Source organism: Phyllobates terribilis, unplaced genomic scaffold (assembly GCF_046119375.1).
Source record: "Phyllobates terribilis strain yellow unplaced genomic scaffold, ASM4611937v1 Scaffold_9__5_contigs__length_417890890, whole genome shotgun sequence".
Taxonomy (NCBI): Eukaryota; Metazoa; Chordata; class Amphibia; order Anura; family Dendrobatidae; genus Phyllobates; species Phyllobates terribilis.
Window position 1 is genome coordinate 152,295,768 of NW_027362769.1, and position 15,882 is coordinate 152,311,649.

The window sequence follows — 15,882 nt, forward strand, 5'->3', positions numbered from 1 at the left end:
AATATGCAATATTAATGCACCACTCCAGCGTTTTTTTTGCATCGCTGGAGTGGTCCCTGTCCCCGGTCTTATGCTATTGGCGCCGCTCTGTTCAGTCTCCAGCAGATTGTAACCTGTCGGATCGCTCCAGTGTCGGAGGTCACTTTTTAATGTAAGTCTATGAGAGCCAGAACATGACTAAAACGAGGTTCTCAGACTTACATTGAGAGCTTGTGATTGTTAACTTTGACTTTCAGTCAGACGTTGTGGACCCAAGATGGCGGCATGGAACCGGAGCGAAGCTGGAAAGAGCCGAAGAAAGTGGCTGGTGAGTATAATACTAGGTACACCACTCCAGCACTGAAATAAAGAAAAACGCTGGAGTGGTGCTTTATGAGGAGTAAACTTAAAGGGAATCTGTCACCAAGTTTTTTCTATGTAATCTAAGAGGAGCATGATGTAGAGGCAGAGACCCTGATCAAAGCTGCTTGCTGTCGTTTTGATAAAATCACTGTTTTATCAGCTGCAGATCTAGCAGTATCCTGAAATCTGTATTACGCCCTCCACACCACGGATTGTCTGCTGTGTATACTGTGCATAGGCAGAAAGCTGCAAATCAGTGCTGGGGGCTCATGAATATGCTTGACTAACTGGCATCAGGTCTGCTAGTTCTCCAATGAAAAAAAACTGTAATTTTAATCAGCAGGAGATAATCAAAACTACAGCAAGCAGCACAGTAAGTGACAATGCTGGAATCAGGCTCTCAGCTCCTACATCATGCTGCCCTCAGATTACATGGCAAAAACCTTGTGATAGATTCCCTTTAAAGAGGTAGTCTCATCTTATTAAATGGGTAAAATTGCTAAATACTTGTAAAAACAAAGCACCTTTAAAATGTACCTCTTCTTAAAAATTCTCTCCATTCTGAAGAATAGTGGAACTTTTAATTCTATAGTTTGCTTGTTGCTCAGGTTACTGGCCACCTCTACCATCTATTAGAGAGGTCAGTTTCCTAGGCAAAGTGTGGCGCTTGCATGTTTTCTGTTGAAGGCTATGTGCCCACGTTGTATTTATGAAGCAGAAAATTTCTGCTGCATAAATGCAAGTTCTCTCCCGGAAAAACACATGCGGAATTCCGCACGCGTTTATCGCGCATTTTTCGCGCGTTTATCACGCGTTTTACACATGCGGAATTGCCTTGCATTTTTTATGCATTGGACAAAGGCAATTCCGCTTGCGGAAACGCAAAATTAAATGACATGCTGCGGATTTTTGAACGCGGCATAAACGCTGCGGAAAAATCCGCAGCATGTGCATAGAACTTGCGGAATCCCATTGGGGACCATGGGGTGCGGATATACATGCGTTTTTCAAGCGTTTACGCTGCGGAAATTCCGCAGCATATACGCTTGAAAAATGCTACGTGGGCACACAGCCTTAGAGTCTGCAAGTGCGTTTCTGAAGCTGGTGAGATCCAGAGAGTTTCAGCGGTCCTGCACGTCTCTGAGGTTGCAGAGTAAAAGCTGCCTGTGCTAATTGCATGTGAAAGCGCACAGTTCAGACCAGAGGTGCAACCATCAATTATTAGATGTGACCCCCTCACAAGTGAGAAGCTGGGAGGCAGAGGAGCAGTGAGCTCCTAAAATAGATGATAAAACTGCTTTAATCTGACCTGTGTCTCTGTTCAATAGCAACTAATAGACTATGTCTAACAATTTAAAGTTTCAGAAAAGTGATGATGAACATCTAGGAGGAACAACCTGGCAAACATTTTGAAAAAGGCCGAGCACTCGACCCCAGAAATCCAGCATTATTACATGTACCCGATTGTGCGCAAGACACTGGTTGCCCCTCACAGCAACACGTGCCATCATTCTTCAATACATGGCTACCTGATCTGTGCCTTTCTGTACAACTCAAGAAGAAGAAGACGACAAAAAGTTGGTTTAAGGCTGTGTGCCCACGATCCGGAGCCGCTGTGGGTTAGACGCTGCGGACTTAGGCAGCGTCAAACCCGCAGCGTCCAGATGTCACAGCATAGTGGATGGGATTTGTAAAAATCCCATGTCCACTATGCGTCTGCAGCAAACCCACGGAAACAGACATGAGGCACGTCTTTCCAGACCGCAGCATGTCAATTTCTCTTGCGGGTCCGCATGCGGGCTTTCCCAAAGACCTAACCTCTGGGGAAAGTCCGCATGTGAAAAAAGAAATGGCCGCCGCTCATTTGCATAAAGTGAGCGGAAGCCGTAGGCGGCTCTTCCGCAGCGTCTGGGCCCCAGGCCCGGACACATCATAGGCACTTATACTAAAGTGCAAGTGCACTTTTATAATAAATGTGTAAAGTTTTGATTGTTGGATGTGTGGGGACTGAGACCCCTACACCATTCCAAAAAACAAGCCGCCCATAAACGGACTGCCCAAAGTTCATTCAATAAGCCGCCATCTCTCCCGCCTCAGCTCATCATTCATGTGTTTTTAAAGGGGAAAAGAGCAAAAGGCCGCTGCCAAATGTCCCCGTACATATCAGATGGCTAGCGGGTTCGGATGACTTTCAGTGAATGTGTATGGGTGTCTTTAACCAAATACTGCTCTTCCCCGAGTCTTAGGACTGAAATGGATAAATGGAAAGTTTATAAAGTTAATAGTCACAGAGAAGAGCAGAGCTCAGTCAGGAAATCCTATTTGTTTTAATGATTAGTGAAAGTTTTAGCACTCGGACCCGCTGATCAAAACTTCAGATATGTCGCTCTAAAATGTCAAGAGTTTTCTGAAAGTGCAATAAGGCCATGTGCCCACATAGCGTTTTTGTGGTGTTTTTACGGCCACGAAAACGCTTGTAAAAGTCTGCCATGCAAAGCAATGTGAATTTGGATGTGCTGTGCACATGATGCGCTAATCAGCGCGCCGAATTCGCATTGCGTTGCAAAACGCAGCATGACCATTTCTACCGCGATTACGTTGCAAATTCGCGGCCATTGAGGAACATTGAAACGCAGCAAACCTGCAGGTATATGTGGATTTGCTGCATTTCAATGAAATTCAATGGCCGTGAATTTGCAGAGTAATCGCGGTGCATGTAGTACCCGGGATGAAGAGGAGACTACAACTCCTCTTCATCCGGGCTACCACGCGGTGAAAAAAAAGAAATAAAAGTTAAAAAAAAAAAAAAAAAAACCTGTATACTCACCTCTCCGGTCTGCTCCCGGCGGCGTGCTCTCTCCTTGGTGTCCCGAGGACCTGCGGTGATGTCATTTAGTCAGCTGACGTCAGCGGTCAGGTGATGGTCGCGTGACCATCAGCGGACTAAATGATGTCACCGCAGGTCCTGCAAGTACACTGCGGGACGCCGAAGAGAGAGGATCGCCATCGGAGAGGAGAGTATACATGTTTTTTTTGTTTTTTTTACTATAGATGCAGCATTTAAAGCATCTAAGTTGGTCACACAAATAAATCCATGCAACCGGCATGGATTTATAATTGTGTGACCAACTTGTCAAGCACTTTTCCAAGTGATGCTCAAAATCGCTTGGAAAAGTGCTTGAAAAAACGCGTGCGAAAACGCATGTAAAAACGCATGTAAATCTGCATGCGTTTTTTTTCTGCTAGAGAGAGGCAAAAACGCTATGCATCAAATCTGCTACGTGGGCACTTAGCCTAACACTGAAGACCCCTCAAACACAGTAGACATTATTAGCTGACACTTGTATGGGAGCCTCCCCGCACACTGGATTTCCGAGAGATAAGTCCCCGGCAGAGGAATCAGGCTGCGGCTCTCTCATAGACAATGCAGCTTATCAGTCCTCTGTATGGCAGAGATAGCTATAGGCCGAACGATTGATGGCCCAAGAGCCATTTGACATATATGGGGGTCTTTAGTCCTGCACCAGTCTTTGCCAATAATACTCCCCAAGATGAGGTCCACTTCTGGGAATTCCCACTTAATACAATAACATTTTAATAGGATATGCCAAGGGGGAAGGGGGTCGCACCTCTGGACCACCCCGTCTTCCCCCAACAAGAGTGACTGTATCATCCATTACGCATTTATAGCATATTCTGTGGATAGATCCTAAATGTATTATGGAAAACCTCACTTCAGACTGCAATTATTTCTTCACCATCAGTCACATATCAACGTAAACATCAGATGAAACTAAGAATGACTTGGTTTAATGACACATCATGGCTGAAAATCAAAACACAGATTTTTGTGACCAAAGTGTCCCGGCCGTCTATGATCACAGGTGGAATAAGCCCCAATACGAGCCAGAGGTTGTGCATGTGAACTCGCACTCTCATGACTTTAAAAGCAAAACTGCAATATTTTTCATAATCATCCCGTTGATTATGTATGGTATAACCCACTTTAGTAGTTGCACTCTGTGATTTTGTAAAATGTTGTTTTTTTTATATATACATATTTATGATTTTCAATAGAGACTATTTCAGGCTAAAATACTCAGTTGTATCCTAGGCTTAATTTAGCTTGTGACCTTGTTGTGACCATACCCCAACAATAGCCACGACGTCTCCCACACGATGCAAAGATTTTGTCAGGAGTTATTGTTCAACTTTTCACCCACACAGCATTTCGGTGGATGGCACCATTAGAGTTTGTTGACAAAGAGAAGATACGCCGCAAAGTTTCACCAAATCTCATAGACACACAAACTGGGTAAAAAAAAATTATCTGCACATTGACCCGTGGTGTGGATTTTGAATCCACAGAATGTCAATTCCTTTAATGGAGTTTCACCCTTAAGCCTCATTCAGATAGATGTCCGGACAGAATGGTCCGAAATCGGACAGCAATAACTGGACTGGTCGTGGGTCTACCGCCCAGAGCACGAGTGCTCTATGTACTGCTATGATGCTGTCACGCTCAGGTCAGAACTGTGGCCAGGCTGTGCATTGGGGTCCGATCTCGGACCGATTGGCAAGGACAGCTGTATGAGCCCTTAGATACAGGCACAAAATAAAATAAATTGTATGTAAAATATGTAGATTTAGCTGAAAATTCCACAGCGACACTGAGGTAGATTAAACCTGCAGAAATAATATTCTGCCCTTGTGAATGGCAGTAGTCATTGTGTCCTCCACCCCAACATCAGTCGCTGTGTCCTACACAATTTAGGAATTAGACCAGTAAAATAAAAGTAGGTCTGATCCTCATATATTAACCCCCTTTGCACACTCTATACAGGTGCACGTGTATAGAGTGGGCTCAGGAGCAAACCCGCTCTAAACAGGGCAGGTGCCAGCTGCTTAACCATTTAGATGCTACAGTCAATCACTGACTGCAGCATTTAAATGGTTGTGTAGCTGGTGAGCACGTGAGACATGACTGCGGGATGCCGATGGGTTGTAATGGCAGCTAGAGGTCTAATAAAGGCACCCATCCGCCATCTTGGTCCTTCACTATGAAACCTAGTATGGCGGCCAATTGTTGGGATTAGCTTAAGTGAGTGTCATCCCGGTGGGCTAAAAAAGAAAGTGAACATTAATAATTAAAAAAAAAAAAAAAAAAAAAGTATTCAATTTTAAATTATCCTCCTTTCCAAATTCAAAGTAGTAATAAAAAAAATTGTTGTTTGTAAAAGACAGGGCTATGAGAATTATAAAATTAACCCAAATGGTGAGCCACATCAAGAAAACAAACAATGCAAACACCCTAATTGCTGTTTTTCGATAGCGGCACCTCCTGAAAAAAGTAAAATAAAAAGTAAACAAAATATCACATGTATCAAAAGAAAATAAATAAAAAGTCCGCCTGCAAGGAAAAAAAAAAAGTGCCTTGACGGAAAAAGAAAGCTACAAATTTCACGAAATGGGGGACAGAATTTTATTTTAGAAAGTTCGGAATTTTTAGAAAAAAAAAGTTTGGTATTGCTTTAATGATATAAATTAAAAAATAAACAAAAAATAAAATAAAAAACACACCACAATGGCAGAATTGTGGGTTTTATTCACCATTTCCCCTGGATTACATTTTTTCTCCTCATTTCTCAGTATATTTTATGGTAAAATTACTGTTGTCATTCAAAATTACATCTAGTCCCCAAAAACAACAAAAAAGTTTTTGTACGGAATTTTTTTTTTTAAAAAGTTATGGCTCTTGGAAGAGTTGGAGGGGAAAAAAAAAAACTAAAAAATAGAAAATGAAGTCACACTGACCCTCTCCTGAAAGGGTTAAGGCATTAATAAATCTCATCCCAATATAACGATTAATTTCCATGGGAAGAAAAAGTTGAGAAATGACAAAAGCGGGATCATGTGGACATGATATTGTACAGGCTCCAGCAGCCCTGCTCCAATATGTCACATTCATGTTAAATATTATTATACAGCTGAAATAAAGCGAGAAATGTATGTATGAGCCAATGAACACTTTGCATCAGTGCTGCTGCAGCACATCTTTGACAGGCGAACCAGGAGCAGCAAGCTCACACCTCCACAGCTGTTATCAAACCTGCCGGGCAGAGTTACGCACACTTCCTATTCACAGCGCATGTTACGCAGACGCAGAGCGGCCCGCACACTGTGACGTAGACTCTGGACGCAACAATATGGCGGCTCCCGCCAACTACGCCAGCCTGGGCCGTCCACCTCCCCTACGTGACGTAAGGCAGGCAGGATAGAGCGCGCTCTGCGCAGCCGGCCGACGTAAGTGCCTTTCCTGAATAGCAAATGTCTGACAAAAGGATTACCTACCGATTCCTCCTCCTTCTCCATCCCCGTGGGCATCTGCGGCACGGCCCGGTTAATGGACACGCAGTCATTGAGGTCGGGCATGTCCTTGCCCCGGTATATGGGCAGCGGTTTGGCAGCATCCAGTGCCCGCGCTCGGAACGACAGTTTACTCATTGTCGCCACGGCCGGGGGAGAGGGAGGGGGGCGCGAGGGATAAAAAAAAAATAAAAAAATAAAAAAAAAAACACCTAAAATTGTCGGTCAGAAGGACCCCCCCAAACCGCCTGCTCTCACCCCCCGCCGACTCATGGGGGCCCCGAGACACGGTGAGGGGCGGAAAGAGGCGCTCCGGGCGGCGGGTCTTCGTGCCTAGATCCGGGTTTTGTTGGCTCGATCCGCTCCCTGCGCCATGGCAAACATGGCGGACATTACCAAGGCGGCGAGCGATCCCAGCAGCCCCCGCGGGCGGCGGCACGGGCGGGAGCGCGCACAGCGAGGAGGAGGCCGCCGCGGGGACGCGCAGTGTGCGAGCGAGAGCAGCGGGGGCGCGCGTGTGACAGCCGGGAATGTTCAGAGCACCGAGAACACAAACGGCAGCGGCCATAGGGGAGCGTGTGTGTATAAATACAGTGTGTGTGTATATAGATCTCTGTCTGTGTGTATATATATATATATTAGTGCGTGTGTATAAATACATATGTGCTTGTATGTGGATCTCTGGCTGTGTATGTATACATATACACATATTTATACACATGCACTATATATATATATATATATATATATATATATATATATATATATATATATATATACACACATACACCGTACAGACCAAAAGTTTGGACACACCTTCTCATTTAAAGATTTTTCTGTATTTTCATGACTTTGAAAATTGTACATTCACACTGAAGGCATCAAAACTATGAATTAACACATGTGGAATTATATACTTAACAAAAAAGTGTGAAACAACTGAAAATATGTCTTATATTCTAGGTTCTTCAAAGTAGCCTCCTTTTGCTTTGATGACTGCTTTGCACACTCTTGGCATTCTCTTGATGAGCTTCAAGAGGTAGTCACCGGAAATGGTCTTCACTTCACAGTGTGCCCTGTCAGGTTTAATAAGTGGGATTTCTTGCCTTATAAATGGGGTTGGGACCATCAGTTGTGTTGTGCAGAAGTCTGGTGGATACACAGCTGATAGTCCTACTGAATAGACTGTTAGAATTTGTATTATGGCAAGAAAAAAGCAGCTAAGTAAAGAAAAACGAGTGGCCATCATTACTTTAAGAAATGAAGGTCAGTCAGTCCGAAAAATTGGGCAAACTTTGAATGTGTCCCCAAGTGCAGTTGCAAAAACCATCAAGCGCTACAAAGAAACTGGCTCACATGAGGACCGCCCCAGGAAAGGAAGACCAAGAGTCACCTCTGCTTCTGAGGATAAGTTTATCCGAGTCACCAGCCTCAGAAATCGCAGGTTAACAGTAGCTCAGATTAGAGACCAGGTCAATGCCGCACAGAGTTCTAGCAGCAGACACATCTCTACAACAACTGTTAAGAGGAGACTTTGTGCAGCAGGCCTTCATGGTAAAATAGCTGCTAGGAAACCACTGCTAAGGACAGGCAACAAGCAGAAGAGACTTGTTTGGGCTAAAGAACACAAGGAATGGACATTAGACCAGTGGAAATCTGTGCTTTGGTCTGATGAGTCCAAATTTGAGATCTTTGGTTCCAACCACCGTGTCTTTGTGCGACGCAGAAAAGGTGAACGGATGGACTCTACAGGCCTGGTTCCCACCGTGAAGCATGGAGGAGGAGGTGTGATGGTGTGGAGGGGCTTTGCTGGTGACACTGTTGGGGATTTATTCAAAATTGAAGGCATACTGAACCAGCATGGCTACCACAGCATCTTGCAGCGGCATGCTATTCCATCCGGTTTGCGTTTAGTTGGACCATCATTTATTTTTCAACAGGACAATGACCCCAAACACACCTCCAGGCAGTGTAAGGGCTATTTGACCAAGAAGGAGAGTGATGGGGGGCTACGCCAGATGACCTGGCCTCCACAGTCACCAGACCTGAACCCAATCGAGATGGTTTGGGGTGAGCTGGACCGCAGAGTGAAGGCAAAAGGGCCAACAAGTGCTAAGCATCTCTGGGAACTCCTTCAAGATTGTTGGAAGACCATTTCCGGTGACTACCTCTTGAAGCTCATCAAGAGAATGCCAAGAGTGTGCAAAGCAGTCATCAAAGCAAAAGGTGGCTACTTTGAAGAACCTAGAATATAAGATATATTTTCAGTTGTTTCACACTTTTTTGTTAAGTATATAATTCCACATGTGTTAATTCATAGTTTTGATGCCTTCAGTGTGAATGTACAATTTTCATACTAATGAAAATACAGAAAAATCTTTAAATGAGAAGGTGTGTCCAAACTTTTGGTCTGTACTGTATATATATATATATATATATATATATATATATATATATATATACACATATACATATATATATATATACAAGTACACAAAAAGAAAAAGTGGGCACTGCTGGGGAATAATAATCACAAATAGAAAGGGGTGCTACAGTAACCTGATGTAAAGACACAAAATTATTCTTCCATATATTTTTTATTTACTTATTTTCTTGACTTGACCACTCAGGAATGCCTGGCTTGTTATTTATATGTGGATCAACTGTGCCACGTCATATATGACTTTGGTGACACAATCTGGCCAATACCTCTAAAATATGGGCCCCCACTGCCAATAGACCATCTCTCCTACTCATTCCTTGATTCACTTATATTATTTAGGGGGGGTTTGGTTTGTCATAAACACATATTTTGACTGGTTGTGCCGTGTTATTTATAGCCAGGGTTGCTTAGTTGGTCTACATTAATCGAATGTTATATAAGTGATGTGAAATATACCTGTGGCACATAACATAGTGGGGTTTATTGCTATTTTTATGCATATTATCATGAATTCCTCCATATGAAGATTGCACATGTTTTTGTCTGTTTTAAATGCTTTTAAAAAAAATTTCTTTTGTTGTCTAAATGTAATCATGTAATAAAGATTTTTTTCACTTTTCCAACATTGGGTGTGCATGGTTATATATCCTGAGTCTTTTTCTTCCGAATAATTATATATACATACACACACACACACACACACACACACACACACACACACACACACACACACACACACACACACACACACACACACACACACACAAACGTGTTTATACACATGCACTAATATATATATATATAGTGCATGTGTATAAATACATGTGTGTGTGTGTGTGTGTGCATATATATGTGTGTATAAATACATTTGTGTGTGTGTATGTGTGTGTATATATATATATATACAGTTATATGAAAAAGTTTCGGCACCCCTATTAATCTTAAGCTTAATGTTTTATAAAAATTGGTGTTTATGCAACAGTTATTTCAGTTTGATATATGTAATAACTGTTGGACACAGTAATGTTTCTGCCTTGAAATGAGGTTTATTGTACTAACAGAAAATGTGCAATCTGCATTCAAACAAAATTTGACAGGTGCATAAGTATGGGCACCTCACCAGAAAAGTGACATTAATGTTTAGTAGATCCTCCTTTTGCAAAAATAACAGCCGAGGCAGGGACGCCGACGCTACAGTACCACCCCCTTTATGCCCCCCCTTTTTTAGGCCAGACAGAAATTTATCAAGGATGAAAGGGGCTCCCACGTTCTCTCCTCAGGACCTAACCCCTTCCAATCCACTAGAAAAAAGGTGTTTCCTCTTACCCTTTTGGTGGCCAGAATGTTCTCTACCTCAAACTCGTTTTCAGCGGAAACCGGAGCAGGAGGCGTACCTGTAGACTTGGAAAAAGAGTTAAGTACCACGGGTTTGAGGAGAGATACATGGAAGGAGTTAGGGTTCCGCAAGTTGGCCGGGAGTTTCAATTTATAGGCCACAGGGTTGATTTGTTTGATAACTTCTAGTGGGCCGATGAACCGAGGCCCTAACTTGTAGGAAGGAATCTTGAGCCGGACATACTTGGACGAGAGCCAGACTTTATCTCCAGGACGGAATTGTGGAGGATCCAGGCGTTTTTTGTCAGCGTGTCTCTTCATCCGCTCGGACGACTGAAGGAGTGCGGATCGGGTACTCTCCCAAATGGAGGAGAATTCGCCTACGAGAGATTTCGCAGCCGGATTGTCCACCGAGGTGGAGACGGGAAATGGGATCCGAGGATGCTGACCGAAGACTACAAAAAACGGGGATTTGGAGGAAGATTCGCTCTCGTGATTATTGTAAGAGAACTTGGCCCATGGTAGGAGATCCACCCAGTCCGAATGGTGGGCATTAGCGAAGTGCCGGAGGTAACTGGTCAGGATCTGATTGATCCGCTCCACTTGACCATTGGATTGTGGGTGGTAAGCGGAGGAGAAGTCCAGGGTGACGTCCAGCAGCTTACATGTGGCTCTCCAGAAGCGTGAGGTGAACTTAACCCCACGATCCGACACGATGTGGAGGGGCAGGCCATGGAGACGGAAGATGTGGCGGATAAAGTCTTTAGCCAGCTCGGGTGCAGACGGGAGGCCCGGCAGGGGAATGAAGTGAGCCATCTTGGAAAAGCGGTCAGCGACCACCCAAATGACCGTACAACCGGCAGAGACAGGGAGATCCGTTATAAAGTCCATAGCTATATGCTGCCACGGGGCAGCAGGTACTGGAAGAGGAAGGAGGCGACCGACTGGCAGATGTCTCGGAACCTTGTTGCGGGCGCAGGACACACAGGCTGAAACAAAGTCTATTACGTCCTTGTGCAGGGTAGGCCACCAGTAATGCCGGGTAATAAGCTGGAGGGTCTTTTTCTGACCGGCGTGGCCAGCTAGCTTAGACGAGTGACCCCAGTGTAGGATCTTCTTCCGATCAGGTACTGTTACGAACGTCTTACCGGGAGGGAGACGATTTAGATTCACGGGGGCCACCTGCATTACTCTGGCGGGATCAATGATGTGCTTAGGCTCCTCCTCTAGATCAGACACCAGGAAGGATCGGGACAAGGCGTCAGCTTTCATGTTTTTGTCTGCCGGGCGAAAATGAAGAACGAAATCAAAGCGGGCAAAAAACAAGGACCACCGGGCTTGGCGCGGGTTAAGTCTCTGGGCGCTCTGGAGGTAAGCCAAGTTCTTGTGGTCCGTGTAAATAATTACCGGGTGAAGAGGCCCCTCGAGCAGGTAACGCCACTCCTCCAGTGCCAGCTTAATGGCCAATAACTCTCGGTCTCCTATAGAATAATTGCGCTCAGAAGGGGAGAAGAGTTTGGAGAAGAAGCCGCAAGTTACCATTCTTCCGGAAGACGACTTTTGGGTAAGTACCGCTCCGGCTCCAGAGGAGGAGGCGTCCACTTCCAGGAAGAATTGTTTGTTGCCGTCCGGACGATGCAGCACCGTGGCGAAGAGAAAGCCTGTTTTAAGGAAAGAAAGGCTTGCTCTGCTTCGGGCCGCCATTCTCTGGGATTAGTGCCCTTACGGGTGAGCGCAGAGATTGGGGCAGTCCGGGAAGAGAAGTGCGGAATGAAGAGGCGGTAGTAGTTGGCGAAGCCCAGGAACCGCTGAATAGCCTTCAACCCCTCTGGTCGGGGCCACTTCTGGATGACAGACAGTTTCTCAGGATCCATTCGTAGGCCGGTCTGAGAGATTATGTAGCCCAAGAACAGAAGCGAGGTCTGCTCAAAGAGGCACTTCTCATATTTAGCGTAGAGGTGGTTCTGCCTGAGCCTGAGCAGGACCTGACGAACATCCCTCCGGTGAGTGAGAAGATCCGGAGAGAAGACCAAGATGTCGTCCAGGTACACCACTACGCAGGAGTAGAGAAGGTCCCGGAAGATGTCATTGACCAACTCTTGAAAGACGGCGGGAGCGTTACAGAGACCGAAGGGCATTACCAGGTATTCATAGTGGCCGTCCCGGGTGTTGAATGCCGTCTTCCATTCATCCCCCTGACGGATACGGACCAGGTTATACGCCCCACGGAGGTCCAGCTTGGTGAAGATTCTAGCCCCCCTCAGACGGTCAAATAATTCTGAAATGAGCGGAAGGGGGTATTTATTCTTCACCGTGATCTGGTTAAGGCCTCTATAGTCTATACTGGGACGGAGTGAGCCGTCCTTCTTTTTGACGAAGAAGAAGCCTGCTCCCGCCGGGGAGGTCGATTTCCGGATAAATCCCCGGGCCAGATTCTCCTCAATATATTCAGACATGGACCGGGTCTCAGCAGCGGACAAAGGGTAAATACGCCCACGGGGAGGAGTAGCGCCGGGCATCAGGTCGATTGGGCAGTCGTATGGTCTATGAGGGGGTAATGTCTCTGCCTCCTTTCTATTAAAGACGTCCGCATAAGACCAATAGGGAACCAGAAGACCAGGTAGATTGGCTGGGGTAGGAGAAGGACGGACAGGATGGACGGGAACTAAACAAGTCTTATGGCAGTCCTTTCCCCAGCGAAGGACTTCTCCGGTCTGCCAATCAAGCACGGGTGCATGTTTCTGAAGCCAAGGTAGGCCTAGCAAGAGGGCGTGAGAGAGTCCAGGCAGAACATGAAAGAAGATGCTCTCTGAGTGCAGCATTCCCACCTGCAGGGTTATGGATTCGGTGATGAGTTGGATGGGATGTGGTAAGAGGCCCCCATCTACGGCAGCGACAGATAAGGGTACAGCTAGAGGTTTGGTGGGAATGCGGTATTTCTCTACCAGGGACTGAGAAATGAGATTTCCGGCAGCTCCAGAGTCAAGTTGGGCTAGTTCAAAATAACGGTTCTCCCCGCAGATGATAGAGACCGACAGCAACAGAGATGGAGAGGGTTTACTCTTGTCTAGGACGACCTCTCTGAGCGATCCTAGACACAGGCGTTTCCCGACCTCTCCGAGCAGGAACGGATCCGGTGCTCCTTACTGCCATAGTAGAAGCAGCTCCCCTCAGCTCGGCGTAACTCTTGACGGGTCTTGACCATCTTGGTCTGGTCGACCTGCATAGGCTCGGGTGAGTGCGCCTGGGGAGTAACGGGAGAAGTGACAGGTTTCTGGAAGGTAGGGGCTAGACGTGGAAACCTCCTCTCACGGATGACCTCTTTGGCGCGCTCCTGGAACCGGATGTATATCCGGGTGGCAAAGGTTATTAAGTCGTCGAGAGTGGTAGGAATGTCCCGCCCGGCGAGTTCATCTTTAATACGGCCGGACAGACCCTCCCAAAAGACAGACACTAGGGCGTCATTATCCCAGGCCAGCTCCGAAGCAAGGGTACGGAACCGTATGGCATATTGGCCCACGGTGAGATTTCCTTGACGGAGGCGTAGCAGAGATGATGCGGATGAGGTCTTCCGTCCTGGTTCGTCGAAGACTTTCCGGAAAGCCGTGAGAAAGGCTGGCAGGTTGGACACCAGGGGGTCTCCTCTCTCCCATAGAGGATTTAGCCAAGCCAGTGCCTCTCCCGTGAGATGGGACATGATGAAGGCTACTTTGGCTCGGTCGGTGGAAAACTGGTGTGCCAACAGTTCGAAGTGCAGAGTGCACTGGTTAATGAAGCCCCGTGCCTGGCTGGGATCTCCGCCAAAACGAGGAGGATCGGAGAGGCGGGGACCGGGAAGAGATGCCATGGTATTGATGGGCTGCAGCGGTGCCGGGGTAGTAAGTGTGCGTGTGGAGGCAGCTCCCGAAGAGGTAGACAATGTGTCCAGGCGGGAGTTAACACTACGCAGGTGACTCAGAATGGACTCCTGTTGGGACCTCTGACGGGAAAGTTCATGACACAAGTCCGAGAGCGAGGGAGCTTGGGTGCCACCGGGTTCCATGGCCTGAGCAAACTGTAACGGGTCTGGGAGGTGGAACCTCTGAGCAACGATACAAAGGGGCAGTCCTTGTAAGGAAGCGGGTGGCTCCCAGGGTAGGCGGGCAGGTAGTCACGGCAAGTGACGGGGACAGTCTCTGGGTAGAAGGGCAGGAGGTCACGGCAAGTGACGGGGACAGTCTCTGGGTAGAAGGGCAGGAGGTCACGGCAAGTGACGGGGACAGTCTCTTGACAGGCGGGTGGTCACGGCAAGTGACGGCTAAGCCTCCAGATAGGCTAGCAGGCGGGTAGCAGGTGGACGCTCCCAGGTGAGCGGGCAAGAGTCTCTGAACAGCTTGGTGGTCACAGCAAGTGATGGCTAAGCCTCCAGGTAGACTAGCAGGCAGGTAGCAGGTGGACGCTCCCAGGTGAGCGGGCAAGAGTCTCTGGACAGGCAGGTGGTCACAGCAGGTGACGGCAGAGCCTCCAGGTAGGCTAGCAGGCAGGTAGCAGGCGGACGCTCCCAGGTGAGCGGGTAAGAGTCTCAGGACAGGCTGGTGGTCACAGCACGTGACGGCAGAGCCTCCAGGTAGGCTAGCAGGCAGGTAGCAGGCGGACGCTCCCAGGTGAGCGGGTAAGAGTCTCTGGACGGGCAGGTGGTCACAGCACGTGACGGCAGAGCCTCCAGGAAGGCTAGCAGGCAGGTAGCAGATGAGCGCTCCCAGGTGAGCGGGCAATCAGATCCATAGACAGACTGGCAGGGCTGGTAGGCAGACTGTCAGACCGCAGGAATGCAAGTAGAAAGACAAGTAACAGGCAGGTATCAAGCAGGAATCTGGCAGGTAACTGGCAGGTAACTGGTAACGGGACCTGAGGGCTGAAGCAGAGTGATAGGCTATGCAACAACATTGCTCGGGCATCTCCATTTTGGAGGAGGTGCCTTATATATGGTGAGGTCCTCCGGCCATTGGCCGGGGACTCCTTAGGACAGCGCGCGCGGCCCCTTTAAGAGAGGGGGAGCGCGCGCCCTAAGCACAGTGGCCAGGAAGCAGCGCGCGCTGCCAGCAGAGCGGGAGGAGGACGCCGGGCACGGAGCGGTGAGGGGAACAGCGTCCCTCCCTAGCAGGAGGCAAGGACGTCGACGCTACAGTAGCCATGCTGGTTCAGTATGCCTTCAATTTTGAATAAATCCCCAACAGTGTCACCAGCAAAGCACCCCCACACCATCACACCTCCTCCTCCATGCTTCACGGTGGGAACCAGGCATGTAGAGTCCATCCGTTCACCTTTTCTGCATTGCACAAAGACACGGTAGTTGGAACTAAAGATCTCAAATTTGGACTCATCAGACCAAAGCACAGATTTCCACTGGTCTGATG

At 47.3% G+C, this 15,882-nt stretch overlaps 1 protein-coding gene across 1 annotated transcript in view; it reads right to left on the minus strand.

Annotated features, from left to right (window-relative positions):
* EPC2 (enhancer of polycomb homolog 2) overlaps positions 1-7,168 on the minus strand; it is a 53,496-nt gene extending 46,328 nt beyond the window's left edge. The window contains exon 1 of the mRNA XM_073647220.1: positions 6,694-7,168. Coding sequence (XP_073503321.1) covers positions 6,694-6,846 — 153 coding nt within the window. The 5' untranslated portion in view covers positions 6,847-7,168. The remainder of the gene's footprint in view (positions 1-6,693) is intronic.
* Between the last annotated feature and the right edge of the window lie 8,714 nt (positions 7,169-15,882).